Genomic DNA, 17,444 nt, shown 5'->3' on the forward strand with positions numbered 1-17,444 from the left:
TTTTATTTTATTTTATTTTTTGAAATTTCTGTCAACTAGTCAACATCTGATGGTAAATTTCTTTTCTTTTTTTTTTTAAATCGCTACCTGTGCAGCGTGTTTACGATTTTCTTAAAAAAAAAATGACAATTGCTGCTATGGCAACGTTTTATAAAAATAAACTTATTTTATTTTTTTGGAAATCGCTGCCCTGGCAGGATTTCCATTAATATTTTTTTTTTAAACGTTATTATCAATTTTGTGGAAAAAAAAAAATTTCTAGAAATCGCTGCCTTGGCAGCGATTTTGGTGGAATTTTTTTTATAAATATCGCTACCAATTATATTTTTTTTAAATCGTATTAAATTTATTTTTTGTCACTAACTAACAGCGAAATTTCCTTCCAAATTCTTGTTTTTTAATTGTTCAAACATTCACATGTCATATTAAAAAAAAAAGAATCCAACTCAGATGCATGCCTAAAAAATAGAAAAAGTTCACGTGTTTCATTTAAAATTTTCTTATAAATTGGTTGAAGTCTCCCTTCAAACTTCAAGTATAATTTTTCAACTCTCCTTTCAAACTTTTTCAAAAGTCTTCCTCTATAAGGTAAGTTTGGACTTATTTTATTTTTAATTAATTAATTTTTAACTTTTATATGGTATTGTGAATATATTCATCTTTAAATAATTATATTAACACTAACACTTATTTTTATATTTTGTATATAGATATGCATCCATCAAATATGTACGTACATCCTGGTCCAATAGAGTATGATGTATTAAAAATTCAAGTTCATCATCGTTCCGAAGGAATTTGGAATGGTAGCTTAAGGGAAGAGAATTCTTGCTTATATACGCGTCGCGGTGATGTTGAATTTTGGCAACATATAAAATATCATCCTTTACATCCTCGCATTCGTCGATATTTTAAAAATTGTAGATTTAAAGGAATTCTTGATGTAGGATGTGTGCCGTATGACAACGGATTAATTTCTGCTTTAATTGAAAGGTGGCGTCCAGAAACGCATACCTTTCACATGCGAACTGGTGAGGCTACCATAACTTTACAAGATGTAGAAATTTTGTTCGGAATGGTAATAGATGGTAGTCCTATAATTTTAAATGGCGCTAATACTTTAGGAGTTTTTGGTAGACAAGAAATGATGTTTGAATTAACGGGATGATTACCAGATAATGATTGTTTTTCTGGTGTTAGTAGATTGTTAACATATAAATTAATTGAGCATATTGAAGGTTTAGATGATATTACTGATCATTCAACTGAGCATGAGGTGCAACAAAGGTTTAGATTATATTTATTATGGTTATGTGGTGGATCAATATTTCCAGATAAATCTAATAATAAACTTAATTTAGACCTTTTGATTGACATGAAAAATTTAAATGTAATGTCAACACAAGCATGGGGAGCAGCCGCATTATCATATTTGTATAATTGTTTATGTCGTGCATCAATGAAACAATCAAATGAAGTTTGTGGATTTCTCTCTTTAGTGCAGGTATACATATTTTTAATTATTTTTTATATACTAGTAATATGCACTTTTAATTCTAATTGTATTCTAAGAAATGTTGAATTTTATTTATTGTAGATTTGGGCATGGGAACGTATTATTCCCCTGCAACCATTACTGAAATCTCTAAGGACCAATCAACTTGAGGATTTAACTGCGCTTGCACGTAAATGGATGCAACGTAGAAATCATCAAAATGAGGCACGAACTGTAATCGGTGTGATTAGGGATGTACTAGATAATCTAACCGATGATCAGGTATTTAAATATTATTAGTATTTTTAACTATTCATATTTGTATCCCATTTTATTTAAATTTTTAACTATTCACACTTATATCTCACTATCCAAGAAAATCATGTGAATATAATGACATATACGTAGATTTTTGGTAGGTCCTCAAAATAAGATATTATATGACATAATAGTACAAAAAAAATATTTCATAAGATTGTTTTAGTTAGTGTACATATTTGTTTTTATTTTTTGTTCAAAAAATTTAATAATTATCTTACTTACATTTTTTTTTATAGTTTATTTGGCAACCTTATTCAGAAGATGTTATTAATGGATTGCCTGAGTGGTGTCGGTCAGGACAATCTGTCTGGATGGCACATGTGCCACTTATTTATGGAATTTATCGTGAGTGGCACATGATTGATCGTGTTATGAGACAGTTTGGTTATTTACAACATATTCTTGGACCGTGGACCCAGTTTTTCGAACATCATTTTAAGCGTGATAAACGATCCAAAATAAAACAAGAGGATATAGATGTGTTTAACTACACACAATATTTATGGGAACAACGTCAAAATCGTATTTTTCGACCTCCATATGTAAGTGATCAAGCAGATTACTTTCGTTGGTACATGAGGCATTCCGCATGTTCATTGGAAATTCACATGTTGTACAGAAAGGGTATCAACACATGGCAGGAAGACATGAGGCATTAGTATGTATATTATGTAAATTTTAAATTATTATGTTGATCTTGAACAATTTTTTTGTTATTAATATTTTTTTATTCATTATAGGCTAGGGGTCATGAAATGCAGTATCGTCGAGCTCGGATGATTGAAAATGATGAAAATCAATCTAATGAAATGAGACAATATGCGGAGGAAGTCGCTCGTATTTCAATGGAGTCAATGAATGCGACCTTCCAGGGAACGCGATTGAGCTTTGCTCCTGATTACGATGAACCACCACCAGTACAAGTATCTCGCCGATCGCGACAAACAACACATAGAGATAGTGCACGTCGAGGTAGAAGGAGCGTTGGTGAAGGTCGTGGTCGAAATCGTGCGGAGCATCATTTGATTGATGGAGATAATTTGGTTGATAATAACACACATTTGGTGGTTACTCCCGAGCCTTATTATCCCACACTTGATTTTTCTGCAGGCCCCTCTAACACTAATACTAATTTTTCAAGTCAAGAAACAGTTGGTTTTGTAACTCCACATGTTTCGCTATCTGGTTTTGCGCAATTCAGCGGATCTCAATATGGTATTCAGCATGGTATGCGTGAATTTCCAATACATAATTCTCCATTTGGTGGGAGGTTGAATTTTTCAAATGTAAGGTTGAATATTTCATAGAAATTTTATAATTTCTTCTTAATTTTTTGTGCATATTTATTTTATTATATTATATTGTATTGTATTATAGGTAACCGTGTCCCATGATCCAAGGTTTAATGCTGAAGCTTCACAACATTCAATTTTTGATAGAGAAAATCCACCTCGAAGAACATCTAGGCTACACAAATCAACTAGATGTGGAACAGGTAGTCACTATCAAAATGAGAGAGATTCTGAAAATGAAGACGTAGAAGAATCGGAAAACTCAGAAGAATAATTTTTATGTATTTTTATTTGAAAGGCTAAAGATTTTTATGCAGTAAATTAGATTTTGAGTACTGCTAATTGGTAAGACAAAATTTTGGCATGAATTGTCAAGACACAGGTAAATGACAAAAATGCCCCTTTTGCTCCAAAACCACTTGTATTTCCCTCCAAAAATGAAAATCACCTTTGACATTTTAATAATTATTTTCTCTCTCTCTTACTTTACTCTTTATATCACCTTCCATCACCTCTCCTACATCTATCACTCTTCACTCTCATCCGTTCTTATTTTAATTTATTGATCAAAATTTATTTTGTTTTTGGGTTTATATAATTTTAACAAAATGGAATCGACTAGTCAGAATAGCCAATTAAACGATGTAAAAATTGACAAAAAACAAATATATTTGAACAAAGGTAGTTTAATCAATTCGGATTTGTCGTTGATTTATTATTCCAAATTAAAATTATGAACGAAAAGGGTAAAAAAACACTATTTAAAATGAAAACGTATGGAGACCCAAACTTGGTAGTAATAGAAGTAAATCTTACCCAAAAAAATCGAATAAGCTCAATAAAGTATGAAACTAAATAAAAATTTCTTGGGCAGTGTGAAATAAATAATTATTACAACTTGAACTTTTCAAAAGTAGTTTAAGTTTTAAAAAGTTGGAAAAAATTTGATAGTGTCAGTTGTGCGAGGCCTTTTTGCCATTTGTATATGTGGGGTCATACTGTACTTATTCATTTCCTCACTTTATCTTTTCCAATTTTAATCTTTTCTTTTACTTGCATTTTCTTTTTTGCTTCCAACTCTTATTATAATTTTATTTTGATAAATAAACTTTGAAACTCACCCCCCGATATATATATAATTTATTTGAGGGAAAATTAAAGTGATATGTTAGAAAAATTTTAATTTTTTTTGGATGAATTCAAAGGAATTGAAGATAGTTAAATTAAAAAAATAAATTGAACTCTCACCAATAAAGTAAAAAATCACTCCATTATTTTAATTATTTAAATTTTAGTCAAAAATTTATTTTTTGAGATTTCAATTTTAATCACTCAATTTTTAATTGCCAAATATATTTTTATTTTTATTTATTCTATAACCACTTAATGTTTTTAATGTTTAATATTAATAAATTTTTTCGTTCTTCATTGTATCTTTTTTCAATGCAAAAATCCATTTTTTATTTTATCTTTGCATCTTCTAAAGCTTTTTTTTTTAGTTCTACCTCTCAGTGTAAATTTTTTTTATTCATACTACTATTATCTTGTGCTTTCACAAATTTATTTGGTTAATTTTTTTTTATTAATTATATCTTTGTAAATAAACAAATAATTTTATATAACTATTTTTTAATAATATAAATAAACAATATCGAGATAAAAAATAATATCAAAATGTTAGAAATAGAATGAGTCCGACAAGATTTTTTGTATTTCATATTTTTCATGAATAAAATTATTTAAGTGGAAGTATAAAATTTGGAAGAATTGCTAGAAAAGAAACTAAAGTAAAAAAAGTAAGAAAGAGAAAAAGAAAACGTTAAAAGGAAGAGAGAAAGATGTTTGGCCATTTTTCTGAAATGAATCCACTTGGCAAAATATAAATGGGCCTCATAAATGATAAAAAATTTCAAAAGTTGTGGTTTTACTTTTGAGGGTAATTTAGCTACACGAAGTAAATAAATTTACCCAAATACCCTTAACTTTTCACCAAAATTACGAAAATACTTTGACTTTTGCTGCTCGTGTCATTTCGTGTCAAAAATTTGTCTTGTCAATTATATTTTCCGTTAGATTTTTATGTGTGTTGAAATTTGTTGTTTCGTGTAAATTTAAACAAAGAGTTTGAAATTTATTGTCATCGCAGTGAGATTCTTCTCTTTATTTTCAACATTTGCAGGACGTTTCTTTTCCTTTAAGTTATGTCAAATCAATACTTTTTATGTTAGGTCAAATCAATACTTTTTAAATTAGGTCAAATCAATTATATAATTATAATATAAATGTAGTTACTTACAAAATATTAAATTATCTTTTTACTTTTTAACTTACTTGAAAGATTAATTTAATCAATATATTTAAAATGCAACAAGACAGATTAAATTCATATACACAAGTATTTAAAAATAATATATTATAATTTTAATAACAAGACAGAAAATAACTATTTAAAAATGATATATTATAATATTAATAACAAGACAGAAAAATTACATTCATCTTAAAAACATAGACAATATATTTAAAATCGAGTAGGACATCGTGCCTTTGTGTGACCTGTTTCCTTACAAACACTGCATTTTCTGGCCATGTGAGCCGGAGCTATATCCATATCATTCTTAAGTCGGCTTCTTACTTGCACACCAAATGTTCGCAAATATTCAGTATTTGCAATTAAATTAAAAGGAGTTGGCGGCCAATACATTTCATCACCCACTGGGGTAAATGTCTCAGTGTATGTTTGTTTGTAATATTTTGTACTGTAGAATTTACTTACATATGACTTTGGCTCGATTCCGCGAAGTCCACAAAATTTAATGGCATGCGAGCAAGGCATATGATAATTTCTCCATTTTCCACAAGAACATTTCTTACCTTCTGCAGTAACCTTGTGGACATTTCCACCTTTACCATCATGAGCAAAAGTAAGAATTTCAAATACTCCATCACCAGTGTTGTACGTCATCATATCTGTGTGCCTTTGAGCTTTTTGATAATAATCATTAAATTTTTTATCTATTGCAAGAGGCCATGACATATTACTTTGAAGTAATTGCGATTGCAAGGTTGTTTCTTTCGACAAAACGATCAACAAGAGTTTTGAACGTCATTCGAACCATGCCAGTCACAGGAAGCCCCCGAGCTTTTTTTCAATAAACCATTATATGACTCAGACACATTTGTCGTCATGGCACCTCATCTACGACAACCATCCTTATACATTGTCCATTTTTCCAAAGGAAATTCATTTAACCATTCATATGCTACAGGAGACAATATTTTTATTTGTTGCATCCGTTGCACAAACTTTTTCTTCTGGTGCTCTGTAGCAGCCAACCACATTAAATTCTCGAGTTCACTATTTACAAATTTTTTATTAAAATTTGCTTTTAAGTGTCGAACACAAAATCTATGGTATGTGTTGGGTGGACTCAACCAATCATAAGATTGAATACATTGCAAGATTCCTTGATGACGGTCAGAAATGAGGCCAATTCCTTGTCGTTCACAAACAACATGTGTTCATAATAACTTGAGAAACCACGACCAAGACTCAAAACTCTCACGTGCAACTAAAGCATATGCAAGTGGGAAAATATTTCCATTGGCATCAATCCCAACCGCAATTAACAGTTTCATATCATACAAACCATAAAGATGTGTGCCATCGATGGAAATGACCGGCGTACAACTTTTGAAACCATCAATGCTCTGTTTAAAAGCCCAAAAAAGAAATTTAAAGATTTGTTCACCCTGCATTGTTGTAGAATGATGCTCCCACTCAATAATAGTGCCTGGATTGAATAATTGTAGTGCAGCCATGTATCGAGGCAATGCCTTAAATGAACTTTCAAAATCACCATAAACCATTTGAAATGCTTTTCTCCGACCTTTTTGTGCTTTTTTATAACTAGGAGTATAGTGATGCTTTCCTTTGATGATTTCACGGATCATCTTAATATTTATGTCTGGATTTTGCATAACAAATGGTATCAATGAAGTGGCAATCATGTTACTATTCAAATTGAAATGATCCTCCTTATAATTATCTGTAAGACAAGTATGCGGTTCAATCATTTTTCCTGTCTTCCATACATCACTTGAAATCTCTCTAAATCGAATCATCCAATTACACCCCAACTCATGACGCTTGCAAATAACTCTCCAACTTTTACTCTTGGATTGATCACAAAGAAATTCTTTTTTTATTGCAAGACTATATGCTCTTACGGCAGATTTCATTTGCTTCTTATTCATAAATAGCATACCTAGTTGTATATACAAATTAGATTAATCAATAATAAATAAATAAATAAATAACTATAAAATATTTAGTTTGCAACAATCGAACCTGATTGGATATATTTAGGATTGTTCGGATTCCAAAGTGCCATTCGGATAGAATCATCATCTCTTGTATAGATAAAATCTTCTGCACTTTCTTCAGTGTGATCTAAGTATGGAATCACTGTAGAATGATGATTAATACTTTGATCTTCAACGGGTGCATTAGGTGCATCACCCACATCATCATCATCATCATCCTCATACATTTCATCATTGTCGGTTAATTCATGCTCCAAAGGTTCATCACTATGCAACTCACCAACTCGTTCATCACCCATAATATTATTATTCACAATTTGTGTATAATAATTCACTGCATCTTGAAGTTGGTCACACCTATAAAATATAATAATATAAATATATTGCATATTAAAAAAATTTAATTCTAATAAATAAGAAAACATTACATTTTTTACCTATCAGTTGGTTCCGGTTGAAAAGAATTCAAGTGCATGGAAGCATTGCTAGGCTCTTCCATTATGTAATCTGGCACACTCCAATTCAAATAATGATCATGAATATATAAGACTATTTTTATTTATGATATCGCTGCGTTAGAAGCGATATTTTTTAAAAAAAAGTTAGAGGGGAATTTCGCCGCCCTGGCAGCGATTTCCTGTATTTAAAAAAATTCTTCACTAAAATCGCTGCCAAGGCAGCGATTTCAAAAATTAGATGTTGACCAGTTGATAGAAATTTTAAAAAAAATAAATCAAAAGAATTTTTTTTTTAAAAAAATAGTTCCACCAAAAGCACTGTCAAGGCAGCGATTTCTAAAAAAAAATAAAAAATTTTCCACAAAAATTATAATAACGCTGCAACAACAGCAATTTAAAAACAAATAATTAATGCCAAAAAAAAAAAAAATTTATTTTTATAGTAACGCATATATATATATATTTATTTTATTTTTTTGTTAAAAAGCTATCAAAAGGCTGAAAATTGCTGCCTTGACAGCTTTTTAGTCAATTTTTTTTTTTTTTTTAAAATTCGTTTCTCTTCAAATTTTTATTCTTTTAAAAATTGTTTTTCGTTTTGAAAAACAAGGCAGAGTTTTTATTAAAAAATTAATTTTTTTAACAAAAAATCGCTGAAAAAGGCAGTCTTATTAAGAAAAGATTTTCAAAAAGAAAAATTAAGGAAAACGCTGCCAGGGCAGCGATTTTCCAAAAAACAATTTTTACAAAAAGCTGCCAAATTTTTTTTTTCTATGAAAACGCTGCCATAGGAGTGATATTAGGTGGAGGAAAAAAATTAGAGTTAAAAAATCGCTGTTGTGCCAGCGATTTTAGTGAAAAAAAAAGAAAAAAAAAATTAGACAAAAACATTTTAACGGAGTACACGGCGTTAATATGTGTCAGAGGAAAATCGCTCCGGCAGGAGCGATTTTGCCGTTTTGGTTTTACAAAAATATGATGTGCCCTTTTAGAATTTTTGGCAATTTTTTTTGCCCTTTTGGCTCCGGACTCCTTAATTACTCCTTTATACTTTTGTTCTCATCCACTTTGAAGTACTTATACCTTTTGTATGCACTATCTCATCATAAATTATCTTGATATTCATCAATATGAATAAAGAATAAATTAGTCAAATTGATTATTTTATTTATGATTTCTTAAATATCGTGTAAAACGAAAAGTGACCAGTTATTATGAGACGGAGGAAGTAATATTTTCATAATTTTGGTAGGAATAAATTGTTTGTTTGTAATGGCATCTAAGTGTTGCGAATATAAAAGGAATCTAAGGGTGTGTTCGGTACGGATAAAATATATTTTATAAAAAAAAAATAAGTAACTAAATATATATTTTTGTGTTTGATATGTAAATAAAAAATAATATTTTAAAAGTATTTTTATATAAAATCTAGATAAATATTTTTTTTAAAAAGTAGGGTGTGAGGTGGTGAGGTTAAGCGCTACGGAAGTAGTGTTATAAATGGGACTTGTTAGAGGGTGGAGTGACACTATCAATATGGAATGTCAATCATACGAATTCACACATCATTTATATGAAATTATTTTAATGTGATAAACATATAAAAATTTTAAAAAATAAATAACGATCTTCAAATAAAATAGCTCATAATATTTTTACAGACTATTGTATCCAATGAAAGGTTCTAAAAGCTTTTGTAAGTGCAGTAAATTATCCCTTTTATTATTAGTGCTCCTTCCCCATCAGATACTGTCTAAATTTTTGTGATGTAGTTGATTAAGCACAGAGTCTAATAAATATGAAAAGATTCTGCACTGTTTTGAAACTATCCTTAAAAAGAGTACATTTTGTGGACTTTATTGTCAAATCAGTAGGATTCAACATAAGTAAAATGTCGGAAATGTATTTATGTATTTGCTAAATAAGAAAATGTGTTATTTTTTTGGAGACTGATTAAAAGGAAAGCGTGTCATATAAATTGAGACAGAAGAAATATTTTCTTGGTTCTCGGACCCAATATGAATCATTGAGTTTCTTGGGTCCATTATTGGACTCCCCAGCCCATAGGCCCATTTGGTTCATTTTACGATCCATGAGTTTCAGGTTCTTGATGGGCTTGGATGTACTGACCCAAACTAACAGTCGGAGCTTGGCCCATTAATGGTGTTTCTTTCAGCTCTTCCATATTGGAACTTCAAGAAATATGGGGCACTTTATTTATTTTAGAGCAAACAATACAAATTTCACTAGTTTACCAGTAAATTACTTTCCTTCACGCGAGTTTTCAATATTATGAATCTTATTAGAATTCGGACTTTGGATACATGTATTTGCCGCATCTAGATACATGTATCTCTGGTAAATGAGGTCAAATTTATGTGTAATTTGTTCCAGATTCACTATATCCAAGTGGATTTGCATATATATATATCTCATATATCGCTTGCCTCTGTCATCTCTCTCCTTATGTATTTGTATGTCAAAATGTATCTGGTATCTTGGATACATGTATCTAGTGTACTTTGCATGTATCTAGAATCCATAGACTATCTCGCTCGCATCTCTCCTTCTTTCGCTCGCCTCTCTCCCCATTTCAGTGTATTTGATAGTAAAAATTCATGTATTTAAATGTACTTGACTTGAAATTTGGTATGAAGTTATTTATTAGTGAGACAATATATAATTATTTCAAACTATACAGAGAATTACTAAATATGGTAGGATTGTTTGTGTAACTAGGTAGTTTTTCCTTTATTTTCACATGCCAAGGAATTATTATTTATTTCATAAGAATAGAAGTGAATCAAGGGTATAGGTGAGTTACTTGTGTAACAATAGGGGTATATATGAATCATTTTCATAACGAGGGGTATTTCAGCTTTAAATAATAAAATTAAGAGGTATATCAGACTCTTTTCCCTTGATTAAATATGCAAAAAAATTATACATCTCATTATAACCCTCGAGATTAATCGTGTTATTTCACTTGTGGGTGGAATGGTGGGGATCGTGAATAAAGTAATTTAACAAAAAGAAGAATTGCATGAGAAATTAGAGCAAGGGACATATGCATCTATAATGGGATATATCAATGGAGCCCCATATATTATATCTTGGAGGATTAATTATTGTGTTAATTACTAGCTAGCTGTAAAGTGTAAACTTCTTGATTTCATCACAAATTACACTACGTACACATTGGAATTTAGAAATTTCCAACAACAAACAAAAATCATCTACATGTTCTTGTCTCCAACGTAGATCCAAGGAATAAAAATACAACCTAATTATTACACCAATTTGATGTTCCTTTGGATAATAACTAGTATTGAGATTCAATTTCGAGATCAATTCGTGTAAAATTTAAAACAAGCTTTATTAAACTTATACTAAGTTAAATATTATAATAAAATATTACTCTATCACATGAATTAGAATGAAAAATCAAATGTCGCATATAACTACTTGTTTATGAAGTCTTGTCATTGAAGGCGATCATATACCAGGGAAAACAAGTCTAATGTCCTTCCTCCTAATATAATGTCATATTTAAGCAATAACATTTTAGAGATAACATCGTTTAGATCTATTTCCGCACACAATAAAATAAAAATATTTATCGCAATTTCTCGCTTTATAAAAAAATGGGAAAAATGATAAATATACCTCCGAAGTATCATAAATGGTATGCAGATACCCTCCGTCATACTTTTGAGACATTGGTGCCCCTGCCGTCTAAAAACTAGAGCATATATGTCCTTCACTCTAACGAAAGACTAAATAGGGACACGTGACACAATCTTATCCGTCCATCCGATATTTAATAAATGTTGGATCAGTGGATAAAATTATGACACGTGTACATCCGTTAGTATAAAGGGTATATATGCTCTAGTTTTTGGACGGCAGGGGCATCAATATCTCAAAAGTATGACAGAGGGTATTTGCATACCATTTATGATAGTTTAGAGATATATTTATCCTTTTTCCCTAAAAACATTCTCCGTTTCATAGAAAAAATAAATAAATGTGGGTCATTTGGTCAAAATCCCTCTCAACTGGGTCCTAACATGGACCAATTTTTCTCCCCACGTTTTTTCACAACATTTGATATGTCAAATCACTTAGTTATTTGTTATTGGTTTGAATCTTTAAAATAAAATAAAAAATACAAGTAGAGTGTTTTTTTCATCTAATAGAATCTTATGAGATGTAAATTTGAATTAATATAATTAGTGAATTTTAAAATAACAAATGATTATATTTACAGATTATTTAGTTTAAAGATAAATTAAACAAGAATTATTATGTAGAAATTAGTAAATAATATGTGAATTTTTTGGGTAGAGTGTTCGGTTCATTATACTAAAATTAAATATACAAGACATCATATAAAATAATCATTTATTTTTTAAGAACATTACACTTATAATTATGCGACTCTCAAATGCTTGACCTCCATATGTTTATAGGAAAGTCGGGGATAAATATGTCCTTTTGGTGCTTTATCTATGTCTAGGATAATTTATCTTTTGTTTTAGTGATATAAATAATATCAATTGGTGTATTAAATTATACCAAATATATTTATCACAAATATATCACAATCATAATTAAAAAGTTTTTCCCTTTTCTACCTTAAATAAAATAGCTTTAATAAAATTCAATTTCAAGATTTCTAATTTAAACTCAAGTATTTATTTTTCTAGTTAGAGATCAACGTCTTTGAATTTTGATTAATGTGAGGCCGTTTGGTACAAAGATCAATAGTGCAGGGATTAGTAATGCAGGGATTGGTAATGCTTGAATTAGTAATGCAAAGATTTATTTTTATCAAGTGTTTGTTTTGTTGCTTCCTACCTAATTTTGCGTGGGGTTTAAAACTCTACAAAAAAACTTCTTTACAATTATACCCTTGAGTTATTATGAGATTTTTTATTTCATGTAATTGGGTCAAGATAAATAATTGACGAACAATATTATTTTTTATAGCCTTTTAACTAGCTAGGAGAAGGAAAATTTTATCACCATGTTCACTATTTTCTCACTTAAATTATTTGAGGGTAAATAATTGTCATCTTAATAAATTGAAGTTAATATCTCAAAAGGTCACACAACTATAAGAATTTATAGAAAAAAGGTATTGGACATTATTTTACATCAATAAAATCATTCAACTTAGGACTTTTATCAAACAAAAATCGCTCTTCATCATAAAATAAAAAAATGGCAAAATAAATTAAACTATTTTTATACTCAAGATGTTTTTAAAATAGTAAAAATAGCTCTTAAATTCATACATCAACATTTAGCATATTTGTCCGATTATAATATTTTATATTAATAATAATTAGATTAAATAACTTCATAATTTTAGCTACAAATAACTCTATTTAAATTATAAAGTTTGCAAGCTAATCGATTTAAATAAATTTATTAGTACAAATATAAAACATAAAACCAAGAAAATAAACAAAATGAAAGAATTTGAGGGGTATTTTTGTCTTTACATATATTAATCTCATGGTATTAGATCCATGTATTACTAATACCACCAATGGGAAGGTATTAGTTATACACCCTATAATACCATGGAGGGTGTATAACTAATCCATGGATTAGTTATACATAGGCCCAAAATTCCTTCCAAACATAGTACTACATAATACCACACATAATACAAGGACTATTTCTCCTAATACTCTCTACCAAACGACCCTCCCCTCCCCACAACTCCCCACACCCAAACTTCCCTTCTTTCAATAGTAGTTTCGTAAGCTTTTGTCGTTGTAAGTAGGGCCTAAGTGATTGTGAAACTCAAAAAGCAATAATAATGACTATCTATGTCATTTTCTTTCTTCTATATTTGTATAGCTACCTTCTATGATATATTTATTATAGACCGCTCAGTCTTATTTCACTTTAATAGGGGAGGGGCTTAAGCTTTACAAAATGTGTATATAAACATGGTGCAGTGATTGATCCTTGCTTCAAACACGACAAAATTGAAGGCATTTTTGACATTTTCTATCTTATTAGTCTAGCGCGTGTTAGCTACAATAAGAAAAGTAATACCAACAAACAAGAAAATGATCTAAAGCGCAATAATTAGTATTGTCAATTAACATCAAAGAAAAGTCCGGTACATTTAATAGGAAAAATCCTTTTGGCCAGAATTGTATTCTACCTATGTTATTTTACCTTTTTGAACATTTTTACTCTTTTAACTTTAATATCTTTTAATTAAAAAATGGAAAAAGATCAGTATATTTTAAAATAAAAAAAAAGATTATAGATTTTTTAAATTTCTGGCCAAATTCTTTTACCAAATTTTCTGGCCATTTAGCATTACCCTAAACTTATGCTATGTGTGGATTCCGATAAAATGATAAAGTATTTGACATCGATTTAATAAAATTATAACAAATCCATATTACTTAAGTCACTATTCAAATTAACAAAACATACTTATTGGAAACACACAACATTTGTAAATTGTTCTATTTCCTTTAATTTCTCTTTGTTTTTCTATCCTTTTTTTTTTGTTAAGATATTCCTGTAACAATTGTCACATTATATCTATTTGTAAGCTCTTAAATTGTTCTATGTTGGTAATTTAATTTAACGATATTTATTGATATCTAAAATCATTAATAAGAAGAAATATAGAGAGGTAAAATGTTTCTACAAAAGCAACTTTGGTCTGCTCTTAAATTATTCTATGTTGGTAACTTAATTTAACGATATTTATTGATATCTTAAAATCATTTAATAAGAAGAAATATAGAGAGGTAAAATGTTTCTACAAAAGCAACTTTTGTCTGCTCTTAAATTATTCTATGTTGGTAACTTTAATTTAACGATATTTATTGATTTCAAAATAATTAAGGAAAAGAAATATGGAGGGGGTAAAATGTTCTCTGCAAAAGTAATTTTTGTCTGCTCATTAATTGTTCAATGTTGGTAACTTAATTTAACGATATTTATTGATACTCGAAATAATTAATGAGAAGAAATATGAAGGGGGTAAAATGTTCTCTACAAAAGCAACTTTTGTCTGCTCTTAAATTGTTCCATGTTGATAACTTAATTTAATGATATTTAGCATGCATCACAATTTGGCCAGAAATATTAAAAACTATAGTTTTTTTATTTTATTTTAAAATAAATTGATCTTTTTTCTATTTTTTAGTTAAAATGTATTAAAGTTAAAAGGATAAAAATGTTCAAAAAGATAAAATAACATATATAAAATACCATTCTGACCAAATTTTCTGACCAAAAGAATTTTTCCATGTAATATATTCACATGTCTCAGCCTCTATCATTTATATGATCAACATAAGTCACAGACTCCAATCTTTTATCAAGTACTAATATTTCATTAGCAGCAACAACAAGGGAGACATTTATCTTAGTAATTCAGGATTATCACGAGAGAGTTCAGATTTAATTTTAAAAATAAAAAAAGATTAATTAAATGGAGGGTGTTTTTCCGTGTTATAGGATCTTACATGATATGAATTTCGATTAATTTGATTAGTGAATTCTGAATATCAAATAGTAAGCTCAGCAACTCGGGGTTATTTGATTTAAAGACAAATTATATAAAAATTATAATACATGAATATTTAGTAATTACATATAAAAGATATCGTAAAAAAATTTATTTATCTTCTAAGAGTAGTGGAGTAATAAAGAATAATGGAGGAACCAAGTTTAATGTTTGCCATTATTACATCTTATAATGAAAAAATTTGAAACAAAAAGAAACGAGTGCTATTTTTCACTTGTTGTCTTAAAAATATGCATTATATAGTTTTTAGATAATATAAAATAAAATATATAAGTAAAAGAAAATTACTGATATTGATAATGTCATGATTTTCTGTGTATAAAAATATTAATATTATTTATATCATAATTTATTAGAATCTATAAATAATATATTTTATAAGAATAATATTAAATAGAATATTATACTATATATAAAAAATAACATGCATTTTTTTTATAAGATGTCTCTTTCTTGTTACTTTATTTATGCTTTTCACTTAAATTACCCAAAATGGCCTTATCTACATAAAAGGCATAAAACGCATTTACATGCGATTTACAGTCTCACATGCTTTTTTTTTTTCTTTTTCATTTTACTTTTTGAGTTTTCGGAGAGGTAAAGGTGTGTCGACATAATATACATTATTAAAACATTATGATTTTTTCATTAAAATTGTTTAGTAGTTAGTAGCTGTTCGGATAGATATTTTGATTGAAATAGTGAAAGAACGAAAAAATAGTAATATTTTCGTACGAAAGAATTTAAAAATGTCTCAAAATTTTAGTGAAAATTTGTTTTAGGACCACAATTAGTCATAATCGGTTAACATAATAAAAATGTAAAATAAATAAAATATTGGTACGTGATTGGTCAACGTATATAAAATTAAGCCAAATTAACGTACTTGTGAAAAATGTTTAGCAGTAATAAATACTAAAGGTTGAAGTTTATACCTCAATTATAATATTTAGTTACTTTAAGATAATATTATTTTCATTATACAAAGACAATATTAGTTTTGTTTATCTGCTAAAAAACTAGTAATATATAATGTTCAATCCTCAGCCACTATAAAAATTTTCAAACTTTTTAAGGAAAATTGTCCAATTGGTGTTTTGATAGTCAGTGAAAAAAAATAAAAATAGCGTTTTCACATAGGTAAATCAAAAAACTTTTTAATATTTCAGTGAAAACTTATTTTTCATTATGTATTTTTTGAGTAAGTTAATTCGATATTATATAGTAACAAAATAATATTTTATAATATAATTTTTTTATTAATTTGCGGATAGAAAAAAATCTTGGTTCCTAATAGTCAAACAAAACCTACTCACTTAATTACACTATTTTTCAATAAGTTTCATCATTCATGTGATGCACGACTCACAAGTTCTTTTCAATTAGGTTAGTGAATGAGATATGCTTAATTTTATTGGTCTATACTCTATAATATATTATTTGTTTATTGAAAGAATTTGAGCATATAATATAAAATTATTTATTTACTATTAAACGGGAATGGTTCTATTGCAACCATGAAGGAGACATCAGGGAGTTTTTAGAGATTGTAAAAGTCATCGAACAAGCAAAGATGATGTTAAAATAATTTTCACCTACTTCAATTATTTAATTTATTATTTTCTCTGTCTTATATTAACTGATTATCTTTCTAAAATATTTGTTCCAAATTACTTGATCACTTACTATAGTTCAAGATAGATTAATTTTTTTTTTTCATTTTACCCCTATAATTATTATCATCATCATACTTAATGTTCCCATAATTTCTCTTTGGAAGCTTAAATAAAATTAAAGTTCCTAGATTTATCTTTTCAAAGAGTTCATTAAATACTTAATTACTCCTTTATACTTTTGTTCTCACCCACTTTGGAGTACAGAGTACTATACCTTTTGTATGCACTATCTCATAATAAATTATCTTGTTATCCAACAATATGAATAAAGGGTAAATTAGTCAAATTGATTATTTTATT

General features: G+C 28.5%; 2 protein-coding genes across 2 annotated transcripts; one reads left to right on the top strand and one right to left on the bottom strand.

Moving 5' to 3' along the window:
- Window positions 1–2,060: 2,060 nt before the first annotated feature.
- On the top strand, window positions 2,061–3,384 carry LOC107061397 (uncharacterized). Its single transcript, XM_015310571.1, has 3 exons — window positions 2,061–2,474; window positions 2,557–3,102; window positions 3,194–3,384. Exons 1-3 carry the CDS (start codon window positions 2,406–2,408, stop codon window positions 3,380–3,382), a joined length of 804 nt encoding a protein of 267 aa, XP_015166057.1. The 5' UTR covers window positions 2,061–2,405; the 3' UTR covers window positions 3,383–3,384.
- A 3,246-nt stretch (window positions 3,385–6,630) lies between these two features.
- Window positions 6,631–7,733, bottom strand: LOC107061292 (uncharacterized). The gene is made up of 2 exons (XM_015310317.1): window positions 7,460–7,733; window positions 6,631–7,376 (listed from the first exon to the last, which is right to left on the bottom strand). The coding sequence occupies exons 1-2, from the start codon at window positions 7,731–7,733 to the stop codon at window positions 6,631–6,633; spliced, it is 1,020 nt and encodes a 339-aa protein (XP_015165803.1).
- Window positions 7,734–17,444: the final 9,711 nt, after the last annotated feature.

Source organism: Solanum tuberosum, unplaced genomic scaffold (genome assembly GCF_000226075.1).
Source record: "Solanum tuberosum cultivar DM 1-3 516 R44 unplaced genomic scaffold, SolTub_3.0 scf00008, whole genome shotgun sequence".
In the NCBI taxonomy this organism is placed as follows: Eukaryota; Viridiplantae; Streptophyta; class Magnoliopsida; order Solanales; family Solanaceae; genus Solanum; species Solanum tuberosum.

Excerpts from the sequence above, each read along its gene's own strand:
- LOC107061397 (XM_015310571.1), top strand. The coding sequence starts at position 2,406 with ATGTTCATTGGAAATTCACATGTTGTACAGAAAGGGTATCAACACATG. Across the intron at positions 2,475-2,556 it reads CAGGAAGACATGAGGCATTA|GCTAGGGGTCATGAAATGCA; the intron begins GTATGTATATTA and ends TATTCATTATAG. Across the intron at positions 3,103-3,193 it reads GGAGGTTGAATTTTTCAAAT|GTAACCGTGTCCCATGATCC; the intron begins GTAAGGTTGAAT and ends ATTGTATTATAG.
- LOC107061292 (XM_015310317.1), bottom strand. The coding sequence starts at position 7,733 with ATGGGTGATGAACGAGTTGGTGAGTTGCATAGTGATGAACCTTTGGAG. Across the intron at positions 7,377-7,459 it reads TCCTAAATATATCCAATCAG|GTATGCTATTTATGAATAAG; the intron begins GTTCGATTGTTG and ends ATATACAACTAG.